Genomic DNA, 21,414 nt, shown 5'->3' on the forward strand with positions numbered 1-21,414 from the left:
CTGAGCCAATATTTTAGAAGTAATGTCGTACACAAAAGGTAAATGCACCAGAAAAACTAAAATACTTTTAAACACTAATCTTTCTTTTGATTTATATATTAGGTGAGAAATTCTTCTACTCTTCTCTTTAGTGCCCTCATTACAAGAATATTTGGAGTGAAGAGAGGAAAGGATGAGAACTCGAAAAAGAATAGGTATGTTAATTTTGGTGCTAAGATGTAGGCATACACAATGTTGTTGTTTGTTGTTTAGTCGTTAAGTCGTGTCCGACTCTTCGTGACCCCATGAACCAGAGCACGCCAGGCCCTCCTGTGTTCCACTGACTCCCAGAGTTGGGTCAAATTCATGTTGGTAGCTTCAGTGACAAATGTACATACACAATGTACCATGAACAAGAATTATCTTTTAAAAATTGCTTACTTTTAAAGGCCTTGTGACAAATATCATGTCACCAAAGTGTTGCTGGACTTCTTTCAGATCGGATGCTAAGAATTAAGTTCTGGTGTTTTGTTTTGTTTTTTTAAGAACTGTAAACAGCAAGTGTTAACTTTAGTTTAAAATTCATCTCTAGGCCAGCTTTTTTGATGACTCCAAAGATTTCTTGAGAAATTTTGAGACTGAAGTGTTTTGAGACAGGTTTCTGTGTGTTGCCATTCCTGATGTGTCAGATTTATGTCCATTAATTCTTTTGCTTAGAGATTGTCCTATTTCTCCTATATAGAGTGCAGAAGGGCATCGTTACTAAAAGATCACATTGGGAAAGGAAAAAGTAAACACACCCCAATGTTTTATGTGACGTTGTTGGGGCTTTTAATTGTGTCATCAGAGTAGATATGGGGACTGAGCTGGCATGTAATTTGTAGCAGGGTATAGGGCCTATTTTTGTATCAAGTGTTGCTTAGTCTGTTGTGTGTCAACAACTACTTGAAATTGGGGTGTTCTCTATAAACACGTTCAGGCCTGCCACCAAGAGCTTGAGAGAGTGACATGTTCTTGTGAAGAATGGGTTGAAGATTGCTTATGATGCACATGAGAGGTCTCGATTGTGGGCTGAAAATGACAACTAGTGGCATTTGGTCATTGGACTGTGAGTCTCTAAGGAAGAGACTCATTGATTTCTTTTTGTGTTTGGAGATCAGTGAGTCTCACCGCAAGGTAAGCATGGATTGGAGCCCTGGTCAAATGTTAACCTTTTTACATGACATAAAGGATACATGGAAGTGCCAAGCAGAGCAGTGAGCTTTGCAGTGTATGTTCCTTTCTTGGGTGGTTTTCACTATGCCTTAATTTTAGCAGCATCAGCATCCCATCTTAATCTAGTAGCTCCCTTGTGTATAGTATGGGCTGTACATGATGCTGTGACAGTATAGGGATTGTTCTGTTCTTCTGATGGAATCAAAACGCATTTGGGCATACCTGAAAATTACTGCGTTTATGATGTATTGTCCAAATCATGTAGAAGAACGAGGTTGCTGTGGTTGCTGATGGTATTGTTTGGGCCCAGAGTCCTAACACCGGCTGACAGGTGGTTCTTTTGGCATGGAGAACAGATCTCTGTGTACTGTCATCTAGTTGTGGAAGAACATCAATAGAATCTGAGCTTTATATATGGTTGAACGTAATGGGCAAGTGTTACTCATAGGAATAAGTGATGACAAAAAGATTGTTACATCTTATCTTACGCTATGTTTTATAACATTTGCCGGAAATTTATCTGAATTTATATTAAGATGCTGCCATGCATCTGTCAGCGTCCTTGTTCAAGTTTATTAAATGTAATTAGCTAATGGAAGAATTAACGTAGAATAGGAAGTGAGTTAAATACTTTCATTCTCTTGTGGCACTTCTAAACGTCTTCATTCTTTAAAAAACATACATGGCACATGCAGTGATCTATTCATTCCCCATTGTGTTGGCCTTTATTGTATCAAGGATAGGATGAGGGGGGGCCTTGATGGTTGCTACCAACCTGTGAAACTCTTGACAAAGAAAACCAGGAGCCCTCCCCACTCCCCTCTGGTCCTGTGGCTCTTCTACTTTTTTTTTATTTAGCCTGGCAGGCTTTGTGCCATTGGCTCACTGCTGAAGGGGCTTTTCACTTGTGAATTACTCATTTTTTAAATTCATGTGGTTTAAAATTTCAGTTGTGTTACTGGTAGTAGATTCTTTAATCTTTTAAACACTGTATTTCTTTTTAAGTGTTTTGAGTCACTTTGTACCTCCTTTTTAAAAAAGAGGAAGGATATAAACTGAGGGGGCTACAGAAGTCTGGAGACACCACCACCCCATTCCAGCGGCCCCAGCCTTTTTTGGTTTTTCAAAGAAATGGGATTTTTGACTAAGAATACCTTATTGTACTTTCTAGTAGAGAGGGTTTTTAAAAATTGAAAATAATTTGGGGTAGGGGCCGAAACAGGTGGGATGTCGAGGAGCCCTCAAAAGATGGCAGAATTGCTCCTTCCCTCCAGCTCCTGGAGAGCACAAGAGAACTTCACGGTTTAGCAAAGCCAAAGATCACAGCAAGAGTAATAAGGGTTTGCAATCCAGTTTGCAAATTAAGCTCATTTAATTAACTTGGTAGCTTGATTCCTGTAGACTTCAGCCAATACATTGTATTTGATTGTGGGTCAATATTGTGAGCAAGAGGAAATTACATAGGAACATGGAAGGAGGCATCAAGTTACAGAATGGAACAATGAGGTGGAGCTGCTTAACCAAGGAATATGGCTTAAGGAGAGCTGCGGTCCAATTCTTAGAAAGACTCTGGCTTGCGACCTCTGTGGCTGGTGGTCTCGGTACCCGGATTTCAGTTCACCAGGTTTCTAACAAATAACATTTATGATCCCAGCACTTCTTGTACTGCAATTTTAAAGATGAATTTTATTTTACAGTTTCGACCCCTTTCTTTCTTTTTTTGCAATGTAACCCTGTGTTTAAATCACTTTTGCAATAATTTAAAAAATCCACTAGATGTCTCTCTTGACACATGTTCTTTGCTGCAAAATCATCCCAGTTGTACCTAAGAGCGACAAATGTAATATGCTTTCCTTCAGGCGACCTTTGTTTCCAATATGTACTTGTGTTTAGATTCCAGTCAAATGTATTTTATGTAACTGTTTGGGTCATTTTAATTGAGCCAGATTTTTAGAATTGGGAAGCCTGAAGGTAGGAACCTTTTCATAAAAGTGGGTCTTGTTTGCACAGCTGTTTGATGCACCTCCCATACCCTTAGACTTAATTAGCAGATGGCATTTCCATTAGGCTACATGGATAGATGGCCATAGAAATGAAAGGGAAGCCTGATCTCCTTGCTGTGTGAAATTTGAGGAAGCCTCTTGCAAGCAGATGTTGCTATAAGAATTATTATTTCTTTCTTTTGATTTTTATTTTAATTAAGCCCTTCTTTAGAGGGACCCAAAACTGCTTGCAAAATGGTTAAGAAACAGATTCAGCGAAGAAGTTATAACATGAAAAAAATTAAAAATGCATCACAAGAATTAGAATATGACATTCCTCTTTGAAAATCTCTGTCTTAGGAGCCTGTTCAATAGAACTTCAGGGTCACTCAGTTTAGGCATCTGGCCGTGGAGTCAGAAGATTGGTAGTTCGATTCCCCACTCTGCCTTCCTTGACAGGAGCTGGACCCGATGATCCATAGAGTCCCTTCCAGCTCTGTAATTCCAAGATTATTGTTGTTGTTGTTAAAAAAAACCTACCAAAACAGAAGGGCTTTGCTTGCTGACAGAAGGAGAAGAAAGAGGGACATATCTAGTTTTTCTTGGTATGGAGTTCCACATCCTGAGAACCACTTCCAGAAAGACCCTTTCTTATCTCATCCTTAGAACCTGCCTGTGGGGATGGTGAGACTGAAGGAAGGGCCTCACCTGGAGATCTTGAAACCTGGAGAAACTCATATGAGGAGATTCAATACTTCAGATAGCGAGAACCCAAATTGTATAAATCATTCAAATAATTTCCCATATTGCAGGCTGAAAATTTAGTAGAGGATGTTACAGATTTGAAAAGAAACAGCTGGACAGGCGATTTAAAACACTTCTGCCTTCTGATTGCTCTTCCAGGAATTTGTGGCAGGAGCACTACATTTCACATACTAATGAAGAGTACCTTCCCAGCTGATTTAAAACCACAGGTTTACATTTGAATCATGTATTTGTTATGCTGTGGTTCAGAGTAGCTTGTACCAATTATCGTTCCTTCCCCTGACAACTTTTTTGCACATAGTTTTAAAAGTGGTGGTAGAAACCCTATTCGCAGCCAAACAACTTCTGTTCTCTTCTCTTCTAGTTTAAAGAACAATCCCTTGATTCTACTTGAATTCTATCTCATGTTTCATTACCCCTGCACTCATTGTGAGCTTTTCATAGCTCCCAGTCTCTATGAGGTAGAAGTGTTTTAACTATTAGCTTAATGTATAATCCTTTTGCCACTATTTAGCAGCATATGCTGAAGAGGAGGTATATCAAGAGTAAAGAAGTCTATGGTGTAAATTGCAGTTCATGCCTTAATGCACATAACAAAATGTGACTATCAAACGAAACTTAATAGCTGTAACTCCCTTTTGCTTTCTGGTAACTATTTCCCATTTGCTTCAGTAAATCCCATGGCTTATGTTCATTTAGTTCAATAAATAAAAATGAATTCCTCATCTCTCAGATCCTTGCCAGTACTACATGAAGTGGTCTATCTACATAATCAGGGAACACGATGGACATGTTGCAGTTAAATCACAACATTTTCACTTCCTCAAACCTCTCTTTGAAACATATCTTTAAAAACTTTATGGCTGAAATCCTGTTAATTAACATGGTACGTCTCACTAGAGGAGGCCCACTGCATCAGTAGGAATTGGCTCCTTTGTAGGTTCCATTAATGCAGATGGGCCCATTCTACTTGTGACTTACTTTAATGAGGTAAGTTGCAACTAGAAAAGGACCATTTGAATCAATAGAACTTACAGAGGAATTGACTCACCAAATCCTTCAGTGGGCCTACGCTAGTGTAACTTACTCTGATAAGAAACATGGTTTTAGCCTGTAAGTGTAAAATTCAATTACAAATCTCAATTTTTAAAATGTGGTTTCGAATTTCTTCTTTTTTTTTAGCACTTTCATATCTCATTCTTTAGTATAGGAGTTCCTGTTGAACTTTTAAATGACTTTCTCTAAACCAGTGGTTCCAAACTTTGGGTCTCCAAATGTTCTTGGACTAAAACTCCCAGAAGCCTTCACCACTAGCTGTGCTGGTCGGGATTTCTAGGAATTGTAGTCCAAGAACATCTGGAGACCCAAGGTTGAGAAGCATTGCTCTAAACCCATAATGGCTAGAAAAATCTAGCTTCCACTGTGGGTGGCAGATTTTTTTCCATGTTCCTGAAGTGTTTTCAGTATTTCAAATTAAAATGGAGTTTCCTGTTCGATCTGTATTTAACTTCATACATCTGATTTGTAGCTGTGCTTTGTGAATGAAACAAATATGTAAAAAAAAAGTTGTTTTGAGTTTTTCCTACCAGTACAGAAAGGTGACTTTTCTGAGGCTCCTCAAAGACAAGGTTGGGGAGTTATAAACATAAGCTGGCTTTTGACTCCATCAGGCTGGGCAGCAGAAAGCAGCGAGTAGTGTGGAAGAAACACAAAGCCTCCAAAAATTATGGTGCTTCCCTTCTCATTGTACATATGGGCAATCACAGATTTGTTCATCTGTAAATTAGTTATATTATGATTCAGTAAACTTTGTAGAGTGATTTGAGATACAAATAACCAGCTGTACTATAGAACAGCTATAGATATAGATACTTGCTAAGTAGTGAGAAATGTGGAGGGAATATCCTGAACTATTGAACTTCAGTACTAGCAGGACTTACCTGTAATTTCCTGAAGCACACTTATCTTCTGTTTACAGCTTTGGACAATAAGTAATTATTCTTTCCTTACTGGCATGTTGAGTGCAAACTTCTGTGAATTTCAGTCAGTGCTCAGTATTGACGAGAAAGACTGTTCAAGTTTTGACTTATATGCTTTCCCCCTTGGCAAGGCATTTTGACTATAATTTTGTAACCTGTTGTAGCATGCCTTTAACCCAGCTACTGTTATCGCCCGGCCCCCAATTCTACACATTCCCGAATTCTACATATTCTACATGTTTGCTGTCACATGTTTGCAACACGAATGTAGGCCCTCATGTAATGCAGATTCTGAATGAGGGTTCTAGAGGGACATATGGCAATAATGTCAGGGAACATTATTGTCCTGTTATACTACACTGATTTGGAACAAAACCCTTTTGCGTGCATGAAAAATATACACTGATAAGGAAACACGCATGTAATCAGTAAAGTCAGTTTTGTGTTGAGTATGTATAAAAAGAAGCCCCAGTGTTTCAAAGTCTGGAGTTGTCTAATTCAAATGTACTAAAAATCGAAAGGAAGAAGAGAGGTTACTTTAAAAAAAATCAGATGCCAAATATAAGAATTACATTTGATGTATTTGTGTGAAATCCAGAGTAGACCATGATTGTTGCCACAATATAATGAGGTGATGTATCTTTCCATGTCATCACACATACTTTTGAGAGATTGTTGTTTTTCACTAGAGTGGTTCCCTGCCTTGGGTCCCTGGAGGTTCTTGGAGTAAAACTCCCAGAATCCTTCACCACTAGCTGTGCTGGTGAGGATTTCTGGGAGTTGTAGTCCAAGAACATCTGGGGACCCAAGGTTAAGAACCACTGCTCCACAGTAATTCTAATTCTAAACTGAGGACTGGAAGCACTGCTGGACACCAACTTATGTTTATAATAATATGGTTCATGTCTAGTGAATGTTTCCACTCTCTGAACTTCTTTGGTTCAAATTAGCCTTTAAACTGTGTTCTCATCATAGAGATGTTACTGTTTGAGACACCACAATTGATTCAGATTTCTGAATGTTCCCTGCAGGCTTTCTATGTTTGTTTTTAGTATATATTTTAGTTCATGACACTTTTATTTTAGTACTAAGACCACGTGGAATGTAAAAAAGGTTTTATGTGAGTCATATGCCTCAAGCTTACCAGGGGTGCAAAGGCTGTAGAAGAACGGTGTCATGGCACTGAAAGACAATTATTTTTACAGCCAGGTGGGCCATTGTAGTCATTGCCATCTTTGTTACCCCCATGGCCACTTCCCCCTCCCCCCCAACTTGTCTCATCAGAGGACAAGGCTACTCTTAAGAAATCTGAAGAAAATCAGAGATAAAGGAATTGCAATAGACTGTGGCCTTTGATGTCTCATACCAGGCATTCACATGGGCTTGATATCAATGGAGTTACATGGTACACATTACAAAGTCTATGTGTATGTGCCAGCTCTGCAGTTTCATGCTTAAGACTAAATGTAGTCTAGTTACTGAAATCTCTTATATTGCTACTGATGTATTTCACCTAATCTAGTGGTTCAAAAAACTTCATCAGGATGGTGCTATAGCATAGGCATCCTTCCGTCTCGAGAGACCATAGTAATATGCTCTGTATCGAGGGGTGTCCTCTCCAAAACATGATGCTATAATATTATTTAAAATATTTAAAAGTAGTTGCTTTCAGCTACTCTGCATGCAGTAGCTGATGTTGATACACCATTGAGATGCTGGTGTGTATAGCACATTTTTATTGCTTGCTATAAATCATTCTCAGATCATGTTAATATTTCTTGATTATTATATCCTAATATTCTGTATTATATTCTGTACCAATCCTACATATGTTCCTCAACCAGAACTTCATAAAGGTCTGAAGATGATGAGTTCTTCACTCGTTAAAGTTGTTTCCTGGAATAAATGGCTTGCAAGATACAAATTGTTAATAAATAGAAGCATTTCTGAGGTTACCATTACATTATTGTTTGAAAGATTATATGACAGTTCTGTGTGTGTGTGTTTAGTCGTTTAGTCGTGTCCGACTCTTCGTGACCCCACGGACCAGAGCACGCCAGGCCCTCCTGTCTTCTACTGCCTCCCGGAGTTGTGTCAGGTTCATGTTGGTTGCTTCGCAGACACTGTCCAGCCATCTCATCCTCGGTCGTCCCCTTCTCCTCTTGCCATCACACCTTCCTAACATCACGGTTTTTTCCAAGGACTCTTTTCTTCTCATGAGATGGCCAAAGTACTGGAGCCTCAGCTTCAGGATCTGTCCTTCAAGTGAGCATTCAGGGTTGATTTCCTTTAGAACTGATAGGTTTGTTCTCCTTGCAGTCCAGGGGATTCTCAAGAGCCTCCTCCAGCACCACAATTCAAAGGCATCAATTCTTTGGCGGTCAGCTTTCTTTATGGTCCAGCTCTCACTTCCATACATCACGACAGGAAAAACCATAGCTTTGACTATTCGGACTTTTGTTGGCAAGGTGATGTCTCTGCTTTTCAAGATGCTGTCAAGATTTGTCATCGCTTTCCTCCCAAGAAGAAGGCGCCTTTTAATTTCAGGGCTGCTGTCTCCATCTGCAGTGATCATGGAGCCCAGGAAGATAAAATTTGACACTGCCTCCATATCTTCCCCTTCTATTTCCCAGGAGGTGATGGGGCCAGTGGCCATGATCTTAGTTTTTTTGATGTTGAGTTTCAGACCGTTTTTTGCACTCTCCTCTTTCACTCTCATTACAAGGTTCTTTAATTCCTCCTCACTTTCTGCCATCAGAGTGGTATCATCTGCATATCGGAGGTTGTTGATATTTCTTCCGGCAATCTTAATTCCGGCTTGGGTTTCTTCCAGTCCAGCCTTCCGCATGATGTATTCTGCATATAAGTTAAATAAGCTGGGGGACAATATACAGCCTTGTCGTACTCCTTTCCCAATTTTGAACCACTCAGTTGTTCCATGACCAGTTCTAACTGTTGCTTCCTATCCCACATATAGGTTTCTCAGGAGACAGATAAAGTGGTCAGGCACTCCCATTTCTTTAAGAACTTGCCATAGTTTGCTGTGGTCCACACAGTCAAAGGCTTTCGCATAGTCAATGAAGCAGAAGTAGATATTTTTCTGGAACTCTCTGGCTTTCTCCATAATCCAGCGCAAGTTAGCAATTTGGTCTCGAGTTCCTCTGCCTCTTCGGAATCCAGCTTGTACTTCTGGGAGTTCTCGGTCCACATGCTGCTGAAGCCTACCTTGGAGGATTTTGAGCATAACCTTGCTAGCGTGCGAAATGAGTGCAATTGTACGGTAGTTGGAGCATTCTTTGGCACTGCCTTTCTTTGGGATTGGGATGTAGACTGATCTTTTCCAATCCTCTGGCCACTGTTGAGTTTTCCAAACTTGCTGGCATATTGAATGTAGCACCTTAACAGCATCATCTTTCAGGATTTTAAATAGTTCAACTGGAATGCCATCACCTCCACTGGCCTTGTTGTTAGCCAGGCTTTCTAAGGCCCACTTGACTTCGCTCTCCAGGATGTCTGGCTCAAGGTCAGCAACTACATTGTCTGGGTTGTCCGGGATATCCAAATCTTTCTGATATAATTCCTCTGTGTATTCTTGCCACCTCGTCTTGACGTCTTCTGCTTCTGTTAGGTCCTTCCCATTTTTGTCTTTTATCATGTTCATCTTTGCGCAAAATGTTCCTCTAATATGTCCAATTTTCCTGAACAGATCTCTGATCTTTCCTTTTCTGTTATCTTCCTCTATTTCTTTGCATTGTTCATTTAAGAAGGCCCTCTTGTCTCTCCTTGCTATTCTTTGGAAGTCTGCATTCAAGTTTCTGTAACTTTCCCTATCTCCCTTGCATTTTACTTCCCTTCTCCTCTCTGCTATTTCTAAGGCCTCGTTGGACAGCCACTTTGCTTTCTTGCATTTCCTTTTCTTTGGGATGGTTTTCGTTGCTGCCTCCTGGACAATGTTACGAGCCTCTATCCAAAGTTCTTCAGGCACTCTGTCCACCAAATCTAGTTCCTTAAATCTGTTCTTTACTTCCACTGTGTATTCATAAGGGATTTGGTTTAGATTATACCTGAGTGGCCCAGTGGTTTTTCCTAATCTCTTCAGTCTAAGCTTGAATTTTGCTATGAGAAGCTGATGATCAGAACCGCAGTCAGCTCCAGGTCTTGTTTTTGCTGACTGTATAGAGCTTCTCCATCTTTGGCTGCAGAGAATATAATCAATCTGATTTCGATATTGCCCATCTGGTGATTTCCATGTATAGAGTCGCCTCTTGTGTTGTTGGAAAAGAGTGTTTGTGATGACCAGCTTATTCTCTTGACAAAACTCTATTAGCCTTTGTCCTGCTTCGTTCTGAACTCCAAGGCCAAACTTCCCTGTTGTTCCTTTTATCTCTTGGCTCCCTACTTTAGCATTCCAGTCCCCTAGAATGAGAAGAACATCTTTCTTTGGTGTCAGTTCTAGAAGGTGTTGTAAATCTTCATAGAATTGTTCAATTTCAGTCTCCTCAGCAATGCTGGTTGGTGCATAAACTTGGATTATTGTGATGTTGAATGGTCTGCCTTGGATTCGTATTGACATCATTCTATCATTTTTGAGATTGTATCCCATTACAGCTTTTCCCACTCTTTTGTTGACTATGAGGGCTATGACAGTTCTGAATAGCAGTCAAATATAATAGGGGAAGGAAGCCCCCCCCCCGAGTTTTAGCACTTATTTGGATACATGAGGAAGGTAGTATATTATCGTGGGTCTGTCTTATGAGGTAGAATCCACAGATCACCCCCCAAAGACACCGCCCCAGTTCTAATCAATTTGTGAAGTTGACACCTATAGTTCACTTGTATAGCTCATGTTATGCAACAGGGTTGTTTGAATTAATGGTGCTTTTCTTCTTCCCTGCAAGAAATTCAGGAATACAGAAACCAGCTTCTGGTTCAGTATTGTCTGCAGTGGCTGGCCTTCACTTTTCGAGGTTTGAGAAAAAAAATTCCTTGCCCTGTCCTGAAATGTCACGAACTGGGGATCTTTTGTATATGAAGCAATCATATTTTGCCATGTTTTCAGAGGTTTTTTTAATTGGACATTATTTTCCTTACTCTCTCTATAGAAATAGCTCTACATACAGTACCTCTATTTGGGTCTCTGTATAGTCACCTGTTGGGACATGGTGGCGCTGCAGGTTAAACCGCAAAGCCTCTGGGCTACAAGGTTGCAAGATCAGCAGTTTGAATCCACGCAGCGAAGTGAGCTCCCGTCGCTTGCCCCAGCTCCTGCCAACCTAGCAGTTCGAAAGCATGTAAAAATGAGAGTAGATAAATAGGTACCACCACGGTGGGAAGGTAACGGTGTGCTGTCTGGTCACACTGACTATGGAAACTGTCTACAGACAAACGCTGGAACCTTTACCTATAGTCACCTGTTGGGGATGCTGATCTCCTTAGATCTGGTTTTGGAATAATGTAAGTAGCTGGCCTCTCCCAATTTGAAGAGACCCTTGCCCAGCAGGCCGAGGCAAAGAGGAAGTCACAAAAGCAGCAAAACCAGGGAGCCGGACAGGAGACAGACTGGATTTGTCTTCAGTGTGGAAGGGACTGTCACTCTCGAATTGGCCTTCTCAGCCACACTAGGCGCTGTTCCAAGCCCTCCATACAGAGCACGCTACCATAGTCTTTCGAGACTGAAGGATGCCTAACTAAGTAGCTGGCCATTTCATTCCTTCTCCCATTCAGGAGTTTGCTGTCCAGGATCAAGGCTGCAAGGAGTTTCCTTTAATGATTGTTCTGGCTCACTTCTGAAAAAAACCCTCTTTGTAAATGCTAAAAATCTGGTTGTTCTAATAGTGCATTGTTTGTTGAGAAAGACCTGTGAGAATCCTTCCAGGCAGTAAGCAAAGGAAGTAGATCAGCCTGGGTTAATTCTGCATGTTCTGGAAACTAATTCTTAAACGATAAATACAGAGTGCGTATTGTTTGTGTAGCCACCAAGCTGATGCATGCTGAAACAACATTTCAACGTTTTATTTTTTGTAACGTTATAGCTGTGGATCCTTTTCCATATACAAACAACTTTATCTTGAGATTTAAAGAGAGAGAAATTCCTGTACACTATCTGGTGCATTTTTCTCTTCCATCACGGATTTTCTTGAGAAGTGCTGGATTTCCACAGCTGCTCTTCTCAGGCCTGTGTACACAAAGGTATCATAAATAGCAAACTAACAGGTATTAAGAGACTGGAGCATAAAAGAGATCAAAGCAAACAGACCGTGCAGTCATTTTAAAATCTTGGCTGCCTGCTCTTGTAAATAAGAGTGCTTCTATAGCAGAAAGTGTTCAACTACTGTATTTAGATAGGCCTTGATTGACAGCTCAGTTATTAACTTCATAAAAACAGGCAACATAAATGAGTAGGAATGTTTGCTCTAGAAGTTTCTATCTGAAAGAAAATGGAAACCAAGGTATAATAGTTTGCTCTCTGTTTCTCTGAAGTATTTATTTTAGAACAGTGCAGTTTCAAAGAATGTTTTCCCAAGGCAATGAACTTAAGCAATGTTGCTTGCTTTCTGAGATTTAAGTGTGTTGTTTCTCCATGGAAAACAAATACCACATTTATCAACTTGCTTTCATTTCAGTAATGTTTAATGGTCCTTCTAGTTCGGTAATGTTTAATAGTCCTTCAAGTTCCCTTGCCTTTCTTTTTCTCAGTATAATAAATCCAAATTATACCTCTGAGCTCAGGAAAAGGCAAAATGAAACTGTTGACTCCTAATTTCTTTTCTGAAAAGATATATCTCACACCTAAATCCAGCAGAATCCTCATCATATTTATTACGGCATTAAGTCCCACGGAATTTAAGATTATCCCATGAACTTTAAGATGACACCTGAAGTTGGTGGCTTTGTAAAAGCAAGGCAAAGTGTGCTGGTTATATACTGCTCCGTAGCACTTAAAGCACTCTCTGAGCAGTTTACAATGCAATTATGCAGGCTACACATTGTCCCCTGCCCGCAAGATGGCTATTCAATTTACTGAAGTAAGAATGATGGAAGACTTGAGTCAGCCTTGAACCAGCTACCTGAGTACTTCAGGAGCAAACTCAGGTTGAGAGTAGAGGGTTGACTGCAGTACTGCAGTTTAACCACTGCACCATGAAACACTTCTGAATGAGAAAATATTCTCCCATGGTTCTAAACGTTTCTGTTGATGTACTTGCTTATAAATCTATGAACTCCCTTAGGGTGGATAAATTTTAAAAATCCTTTTTAAAAAACTTTTTAAATTTTTAAAAATCATTTTTAACTTAAATTATGATTTAAACAGGGATGTGGTGGCACTGCGAGCTAAGCCGCAGAAGCCTTTGTGTGCTGCAGGGTCAGAAGACCAGCAGTCGTAAGATCGGATCCATGCGACCGAGTGAGCTCCCGTCGCTTTGTCCCAGTCCCTCGCCAACGTAGCAGTTCGAAAGCATGTAAATGCGAGTAGATAAATAGGTACCATCTCGGTGGGAAGGTAAACAGTGTTCCATGTATAGCCGCGCTGGCCACGTGACAACGGAAACTGTCTTCGGACAAACGCTGGCTCTGCGGCTTGGAGACGGAGATGAGCACCGCCCCCTAGAATCGAACACAATTGACTAAAATGTCAAGGGGAACCTTCATCTTTAACGTTTACCTTTTATGATTTAAGTCAATTTGATTTTTAAAAAATCATTGATTTCTATCCACCATAGAAAGCCCCCCCCCCTTGACAGCTGTTGAAGTATTGTATTCAGTGGTGGAAAATTGGATGACCCACTTGATTTGTTATCCAGATTTTTTTTTCTGGAGTGTTCCTCAGTGGAATTGAATAAATTATTGCAGGTTTCCTGTATAGTGTATTGCTTCCCAAATTACAGCTCTTTTATATGTCTGTAGATACATGATCTATGGAAATACGATTTTCATTTGCCTGCTTCACACATGTATCGGAGTTGCTAATGTCACATGTTAATTAGCAAAGGGAAAACTTTGATGACAGCTGATGCCCACTTGGAGCACACGGGTTTTTCTGTAAAAGCATTTAATGCTTTGGGCTGTTCAGCAGCCTAGATCCTCTGTGGAGGAGCAAGTAACTGAGTGCACAGCTTCCTCCAAACAATTTACTGCTAAGTGCTTCCCAGAAAGTGTGTGTTCTTCACTCTTCCCTTAAAATCATATTTCTGTTGTCTATTCAAGCCTCAAGAAGTTAAGTCTCTTTTGTGGAAATTGTACTTATATTGAAATAGCAGTAGCTAATAGCTTGCAGATGCTGTTGTGGAATAATAAATGCACCCCAGAACACAGTCTTTGCAACAAGCACCTGAGGGTTCTTTTTCAAATGTAACTTTTTTTAGCACTCTGGTTTCAAGCCGGACTATTTATTTTGACAGAAATCTGCTTTCTTAACTCCTAGCATCACATTTTGGCACATCCTTAACAGGTTATGAGTGTTTTGCCAGGAAAATACTGTTCCATTAGAAAAAGATTAAAAGAATCTTGGCATTATGGTGCTATCAAAAAAAAAAAAAAGCTAGATGGCTAGAATATACTTTTAGCTTTAATGGTTGTCTGAAAGAAAAATTGGACTTAATTAATCAAATTGTTCATGTTAGTTAGAAAACTGAAGAAAATAATGAACAGAGAAGGATATTCCCCTGGCTGTACTGCTGCAGCAATTTAATCAAATTTACACAAAACCATTATTTATATATAAATAAGAGGAACTACATTATTTTGGCATTTGGGAAGTATAATAATCAGAAGACCTAGAATCCAACTCACTCCACCTGCAGCTTGTGCGTACTTCATCAGGGAGGTGGTGTCTGATGTTCTCTTCTGTCTGCACCCATTGGATCCCACTTCAGAAATGGCTTTTTGTAACATTTGAGTATTAAGGGTTAGCAATCGTGGTAATGATGATTGTAGGAAGGAATTCTGTAAAGGTGTGTGAACTAGGAAAGCCAGAAACATGGCATATGCATGTGTATTTGAAACCCGTTTGATGTACAGTGGTGCCTCGCTTAACAAGTGCACCGTATAGCGATGTTTCCGTATAGCGATCCCTTTTTCGGGATCGCTATACGGAAACATACCCGATCTTCGCAATGGGGAAAACCCGCATTGCGAAGATCGGGTATTGTGGCGGCCATTTTGGAGCCGCCGAACAGCTGTTCGGCGGCTCCAAAATGGCCGCCGGAAGCCCGGAAATGGCTGCCGGCAGCCGTTTTCACGCCGTGCCCTCGCTTAGCGAGGGCGCGAAAATGGCTGCCGACAATTGGAATCCTCGCTGAACGGGTAAGTAAGAAAGGTATTGGAACGCATTAAACTAAGTTTAATGCGTTTCAGTACATTTTCCCTACCCGTTTAGCGACGATTCCTCATAGCGAAGGTTAATCCGGAACGGATTAACCTCGCTATGCGGGGCACCACTGTATTTGGTACCTTAAACCTAAATCCAGCGTCCCCTGTTTGGACAATACAAATTCTACTCCTCTCCTTATTCTTGCATCCATTGCCCCTTCCAAGCTTGTTCAGGATGCCCTCTTGGGTAGACTTTAGGGATGGCTTTGGGACTACAAGGGGGAGGAAGAATCACCCTTTACCTGTTCTCTTGACCACATGCCTTTCCAGCAATTGAAAAACTTAATTGGATGCCCTTTTAAAAGAGGATAATATGTTAACCCCTAAATAGCTGAGTAATAGCTCACCACTGGCCAGATGACATTGTTTAGTTATTTAGATGTGGACCATTTGATATTTTCATGGTTTTTATTCCAAAATAATATGTTGTAAAGTAACCTGGAAGTGAAGGTTTGGCTTGGACAGAGGAAGAGCTGTTTTCTGGAAAGGATAAGTCAGGTGCTGTTAATAATGGTTAAGTAAATACTAATATTCTTGTGAAACATTAATCTTAATTTTCCACAGATTAATTCATTATATACTAACCATGTGGGTAAGGGACGTGGTGGCGCTGTGGGCTAAACCGCAGAAGCCTGTGCTGCAGGGTCAGAAGACCAAGCAGTCGTAAGATCTAATCCATGCGACGGAGTGAGCTCCCATCGCTTGTCCCAGCTCCTGCCAACCTAGCGGTTCGAAAGCATGCAAATGCAAGTAGATAAATAGGGACCACTTCGGTGGGAAGGTAACAGGGTTCCGTGTCTAAGTCGCACTGGCCATGTGACCACAGAAGATTGTCTTCGGACAAATGCTGGCTCTATGGCTTGGAAACGGGGATGAGCACCACCCCCTAGAGTCGAACACGACTGGACAAAAATTGTCAAGGGGAACCTTTACCTTTACCTATGTGGGTACTTCAAGTCTGAGAGGATCTTAATCCAACTACTATTGAGATATTTCGTATTAGACTAATGGATGTGTGAGGGTATGAGTTGTATCAATATTTTTATATAATAATTGTGTATATTCAATGTAGCGATGAATTGCCTGATTTTCCTGTCTACAGGACTGTGGGCCTCAAGTGTTTGTGTGCTGGTCATCACTTGGCTAACAAAAGGGGGTGGTTTCAGTTAGAATCCAGCAGTGTAGAACTTCTAGTGTAGAGAGACAGCAAGTAAGCAGAACAGGGATGTACATGAGAGCATTTCACAGTCTCTTGAGATCTTGTTTCTTCCTAGGCAGGAATGATCTATAGAGTTTTCCTGCTAGCATTTTCTTATATGTTGTCTGCTTTGTGACTTATTCAAGGCTGATTCTTACATGAATGTTGACCACAGTAAATTCTTTGGTATGGTAAGTTAGATAGTGTGAAGGTTACAGTAGACTACTTTTTTTTGGAAAAAGTAGAACCATATTTGTGCAGCTGTGTCCTGACTCCATGGAGATGGCTATGAATTATCATAGTAAGACAAGATGGACTAATCTTATCCCATCTCAAGTGTTGTCTTTTAAAGTTAGATGCATAATAATTGATACAGTTCTCTTATTATTATAGCGTCTACCTAGATGTTAGGTGGCTAAACTCACCTTAAGGGGCATAAAGTGATTTCTGTTTTTTAAAGCAATTAATTTTTTGTTACCTGTCTGATTCTTTTCATATGTCAGAACTGGTTTTCTAATTGTGTTTTTACTCCTATTGTACACTGCCCAAAGTAGCAGTTTGCTAGATGGACAGTATATAAATTGAATGGATGGATGGATGAAAAAAATCATTTCATGTTGTTTTCTCCCCTTTTCATCTTATTACCACAATTCCTTTCCGCATTCAGAAATAGAATAATTGATTCACAGATTGTACATACACATACAGTACATTTAGCTTGTCCCACTGAGCAGGTAATGGAATCTTTCTTTATTCTGAAAAACATGCCATTTGATAAATTGTTAAATAGATTACCTGTTTATAGTGATAGGTGCATACAAATGTCATGGCAGTATATTGTGTCCTATAACAGCGATGCTGAACCTATGGCACATGTGCCACAGCTGGCATGCAGAGCCCTCTCTGCGGGCACACAAACCATAAATTGCTGGATCGCTACCCCTGGCAGCCAAATCTCAGGAGGTGGCTGCAGCCTTGGTGCTAACGCCCCAACAGGCGTCGGGCCAGAATCTGGAGCAGTTGGCACTGACGGGGGTTGGACCCGACTGGAGGCAGATCCGGAGTGGGGTCTGGAGGCACCTCTGTGCCCAGGTTTTCCCCTTCCGTCGCCACTTCCATCACTGTCCTTTAAGAACCTGTGGTCAGAACAATTCAGTAAAGTGTCCTGATCGTGTGTTCAGCCTTTTCAAGACATTTAAATCCATGCAATCACATACTATGTTCACGGGCAAATGATGTGACTAGTATTAGGTAGGAACTAATAGTGGACGAGTAGTCCAGATAGGCGGGGTATCAATCAAATAAATAAATAAGTAAGTAAGTAAGTAAGTAAGTAAGTAAGTAAGTAAGTAAGTAAGTAAGTAAGTAAGTAAGTATGTAAGTAAGTAAGTAAGTAAGTAAAAATAAATACAACTTTTTCAATTAATATTCTTCTGTCCTGGAGACCTTCATCTCTTGTAGTTCTGGAAGTCATGGACGTTGTATGATAAGAGATTCAAGGCAGATGAGTAGACTTAATACAGCACTGTGTGCTTGTGTGTGTTTTCCCACCAGCATTAGGGGAAGTGTGTCATTTTATCTAAGTTGCAGGCAAGTCCAAGCAGGCTGAGAGATTCTTTTGTACTGATGCCTAGCTTTCTTTTTTTACCACCACATATTTTAGTGAGTTCTACATAGGACTCATTCCCTTAAGTATCACATTACAATGTCACAACATAATGGTTAGTAGGGGTGTAGCTTCATCCAGCCTGATATAAGTTCTTGCTTTATTCCTTCATTCTCTTTTGAAGGCTATAATGCTTTTAGACTGTGTGGTTCTAGTCAAGAAACTTCTCACAGTCTCACCATTTCCAGTCTAACAGAAAAACTTCATGTGTCTACTTATCTGGAAGATTCATGGTGCTTCTCCAAGGAACTGCAGGACTATGTTGAGATGAGACCCTTTTATTCACTGATCCCTATGTCCAGCTTTTTCTCCATTTTGTCATGGTTGAGGTGTCCAAAATGAGACAATGGAAATGGATCATTCCATTCTGTTGTGCATGAATAGAGATATTCCTAGTTACTGTTGGAAATTCTACTTCTCTCAGTCCAATATTAGTAAAACTGAAATTCGACTCTGTGTGGCTTCTATTTTGTTGAGATACACCTTTGTACTTACCACTGCAGACCCTCTCCTTTACTAAAATGGCTTCCATGATTGTGGAGGGGAAGAGTTTTTTTTTTTTAATTCTAAAAATTTTGTTAAGAGTAGTGCTCTTGGTGCACATCCTTGAGAGACCACTGGCTACCCTTTCTCAGGTAAATCCCCATGTTCAGTTCAGCATTTTGTTTTGATCACTACTATTTACATGTCATTCATCCTGAATGAGTCCTGATATTCCATGACTCCTCAGTTTCCTCAGGCGTCTTTGGTTAGGAACTTTGTTGAAATCTTTTTGAACATCTGGATACACAGGTCTGCTCTGTCAATATGAAGATTGCCTTTCACAGTCTTTGATGCGTTTTCTGAACATTTAGCAGTGTAGCTTTCTAATAACATAAGGGCACAGCTCAGGCCCAAAATTTATTGTTGCGTACTTTGAGGGTTTGATATTATGTGACTGAAGTTCTTCTCTTTCACCAATAACTTCACCAGACAATGTTTGCTTAGATAACAGTGGAACATTTATTTTTATATTAACAAATAAACCATTGTACTGAATTGACGTAAAGTCTCTGTCTCCTTCCTCCAACGGGGCGGCAAGGAGCTTCCATTCTTCTACAACGAAGGGGTTGCCATAACTGGAATTCCAGGGTCCTGGAAGTTCTGGTAGTGTCCACTCCTTTAACGTTGTGCCTGTCGGTACAGGCAACAGGGGCACAGCTACGTCTCAAAGGAAATCTTCCCACTTGGGACCCCTCCCTGGTTCCAGCGTTTCCCAGACCTTCTCCACTCCTCCATCTTCCTCATCTCCTGAACTCGCTATTCACTCCTCTTATGTCTGTCTTCCTCTGCCTTCTCTCTCTCTTCTCTTCCTTCTCCACTCCCTGGCTTCAGCTTCCCCCCAATAGGATTGTTGGGAGGGAGAATCACTGATCTTCTTCTATGATCTGCATCCTCTCTAGGTACTCTCAATCTTTTCTACTTCTGGGTCCACGGATCTTGCATCCAGATCCATTCCCAACCTGGAGGCAATGCTTCCCTCTGCTCTACTCCCTCCCCTTTTCCTGCTTCTATCTCCTCCCACTTTCTCCTACCCTTTCCCACCTCTTTCAACTGTTCTTCTCCTACTCTCATCCCCCTCATGTCTTGAGCTAATGCCTCCTCTTCAGCCTCGGGTAGAAACTCCTCGGGGACCTTCTCCAGAGTCATCTGGGGTCCACACTTCCCTCCACTTTCTGTCTCTCTGGTGGGAATGGACAGCACTCCAGCGCGTGGTGACCCCGACTCGCCTTCTGACTCACGCATACATTCTGTGGATATTTTGAAAGACTCAGGATATTCTGTTGGAACTTAAATGAAGTTTTCTTTGATACTTTATGAATATTTTTGGCCATGCTGAAATAACAAATGCATGATTAGCACAATCAACACTAACCATTGCTGCTTAGAGTTTGATACTAAGTTTGAAATATCAAGCGTTTTAAATGGCGTCCAATACGTGGAGAAGGAAAACATGGAGAAACAATAATGAGAACTGAGATGGAAATGATAAAAGTAATCTTAAGCACTCGTATAAACACATTTTGGAGCAGAGCTAATCTTTTAACTATCTAAGTCAGTCAACATATAAATTTTTTCTAGGCTTTAATTCAATGTGGTCCTGGAGCCAAAAAGCACATCTGGACATTATCAGTGACAGCTTGCTCCATCAATTTCTCATCTTTATGTGGTCTCTGTTTCTGTAGTAATTCCAGATTGTTGCAGTCCAAATTGTTTGTAGCAAAGCTACTTCAAGTAACATTTTGCCTAACAACCTATTTAAAATGCTACTCGATTATCTTTTTTCCATTGGAAAAATCAGCTATTTTACTAACTGGAAAGCATTGTAGTGCAGGACGGACAACTTTCAACAGACTGGGTGCCATATATACTCCCTTCCAGATCTTCAAGTGTTGCTAATCACCAGCCCCTTTGCACCTACGGCATTCATAGGAACCTATTTGAGCTCAGTGTGGAGGAGACCTTTTTTCAAATCTGAACTTACCAGAAATCATTTCTAAGTTTTTTTAAAAATTCTTGAACATGTGGCTTGGAGTGGAAGCAGTGGGAGCTGCATGGAGCCCACAAGACACATTTTGTCTGCTCATGCTGTTGTGAATAAAATATTGGATGATCTGAGAAGACGTGGTTGGATTGCAAACTTCTGTTCCCTTCTGTTTGATTTTTTTTGAAAGCCTTACTTTGCATGTAAGGATATGCTTTCTACTGTCATTTTTATTGCGTATGAACTGTATTGCATTTCTTACAACTGTTTCAGTTAGACACGGGGATGAAAAAATACGAATCACAATATTTGTTAAAATAGCTGATTTTTAAAATATTCATCCCTTTTTATTTGTTAATTCCAGAGACCCCGATGAACACAAAGGGACAAATACTGCTCCATTTTTATTTGCCCCCCATAGGAAGAGAGGGAATGGCTAACCTTCCCTCTCTGCCTATGGCCTTCCCACTCTGCCTGTGGGCTCACCAAACAGTAGATAGGCAAGCCCATAGGCAGCCAGCCATCCCCACAGCCAGTCCCCTGTCTCGTTCCTCTCCCTCCTTTAGCTGCTGCCATCCACCACCATCCACTGCCGCCCCGTGTTGACACCATCCATTGCAGTCTGCTGTGGTGGCCTTTGCTGCTGCAGCCTGCCATAAGGGACACTGGCTGCCCTTTGCAAAGATGGTGGCTGCAGATTACCTTAGGGCATGGAAGCCACAGCTGCCATCTTTGCA

At 40.7% G+C, this 21,414-nt stretch overlaps 1 protein-coding gene across 2 annotated transcripts in view; it reads left to right on the plus strand.

Moving 5' to 3' along the window:
• THADA (THADA armadillo repeat containing) overlaps positions 1 to 21,414 on the plus strand; it is a 191,766-nt gene that overhangs the window by 69,860 nt on the left and 100,492 nt on the right. For both annotated transcript variants that reach the window (XR_013540295.1, XM_072989544.2), the window contains exon 26: positions 103 to 194. Coding sequence is in view for 1 of the 2 variants with exons in the window: in XM_072989544.2 (XP_072845645.2) it covers positions 103 to 194 (92 nt within the window). In the remaining variant the exon portion in view is untranslated. The remainder of the gene's footprint in view (positions 1 to 102; positions 195 to 21,414) is intronic.

Source organism: Pogona vitticeps, chromosome 1, assembly GCF_051106095.1.
Source record: "Pogona vitticeps strain Pit_001003342236 chromosome 1, PviZW2.1, whole genome shotgun sequence".
In the NCBI taxonomy this organism is placed as follows: Eukaryota; Metazoa; Chordata; class Lepidosauria; order Squamata; family Agamidae; genus Pogona; species Pogona vitticeps.